This window comes from Sinocyclocheilus grahami, unplaced genomic scaffold (genome assembly GCF_001515645.1).
Source record: "Sinocyclocheilus grahami isolate Dianchi unplaced genomic scaffold, SAMN03320097.WGS_v1.1 scaffold2117.1, whole genome shotgun sequence".
NCBI lineage: Eukaryota > Metazoa > Chordata > Actinopteri > Cypriniformes > Cyprinidae > Sinocyclocheilus > Sinocyclocheilus grahami.
Window position 1 is genome coordinate 65,195 of NW_015507296.1, and position 708 is coordinate 65,902.

The following is a 708-nucleotide window of genomic DNA, read 5'->3' on the forward strand; positions in this document are numbered from 1 at the left end:
GAAAATCAGATACAAATTAATTTTACATTATGAAATTTATTAAAATAATTTTACAATTTCAGTTTTCTAAATGTTGATTAATTGTCGCAGATAAATAACTTAATCCTAGTAATCTTGAGCGTTTTAAAGTATTTCATCTTTAATATTTAAATAATTTAACACTATTCGCACATTCATGGTTCTAATGTGGATTAAATGGGCACATAACGGTAAACAATTTAATCTTTAAAGCATTTATTTTCATAGTTTCATTTAAAAAAATAATTCCACATTATGATTAAATTTAAACATTTCACATTCATGGTTCTGTTGGCTAATTGTCACATGACATGCACGTAAACAAAACGTAATCTTTTTAGCAGGCATTTACATTTCAACATTAAACAGTCGCATGGTTCACATCAGATGGAAAGCAGATAATCATACGAGTTTTATTTTAATATTTTACATGAATTAATTACTAGCTTCTCTCATCAACTCTCAAACTCCAGTTTGGGAAACGCGGAGTTAAGTAATTCCAAAACACCGCTCTAATGGCTTCACCACAAACCAAAACTGATGTACTAACCTGTCCATCCACCGGCTCGATCTGCTGTAAGGTAGCGAGCACAAACACGGCGGTCTTTCCCATACCAGACTTGGCCTGACACAGGATATCCATGCCGAGGATGGCCTGCGGGATGCACTCGTGCTGCACTAAAAACACAC

At 33.9% G+C, this 708-nt stretch overlaps 1 protein-coding gene across 1 annotated transcript in view; it reads right to left on the reverse strand.

Annotated features, from left to right (window-relative positions):
• LOC107574112 (ATP-dependent RNA helicase DDX39A) overlaps nucleotides 1-701 on the reverse strand; it is an 8,202-nt gene extending 7,501 nt beyond the window's left edge. The window contains exon 1 of the mRNA XM_016260580.1: nucleotides 569-701. Within this exon, the coding sequence (XP_016116066.1) occupies nucleotides 569-661 (93 nt within the window). The 5' untranslated portion in view covers nucleotides 662-701. The remainder of the gene's footprint in view (nucleotides 1-568) is intronic.
• Nucleotides 702-708: the final 7 nt, after the last annotated feature.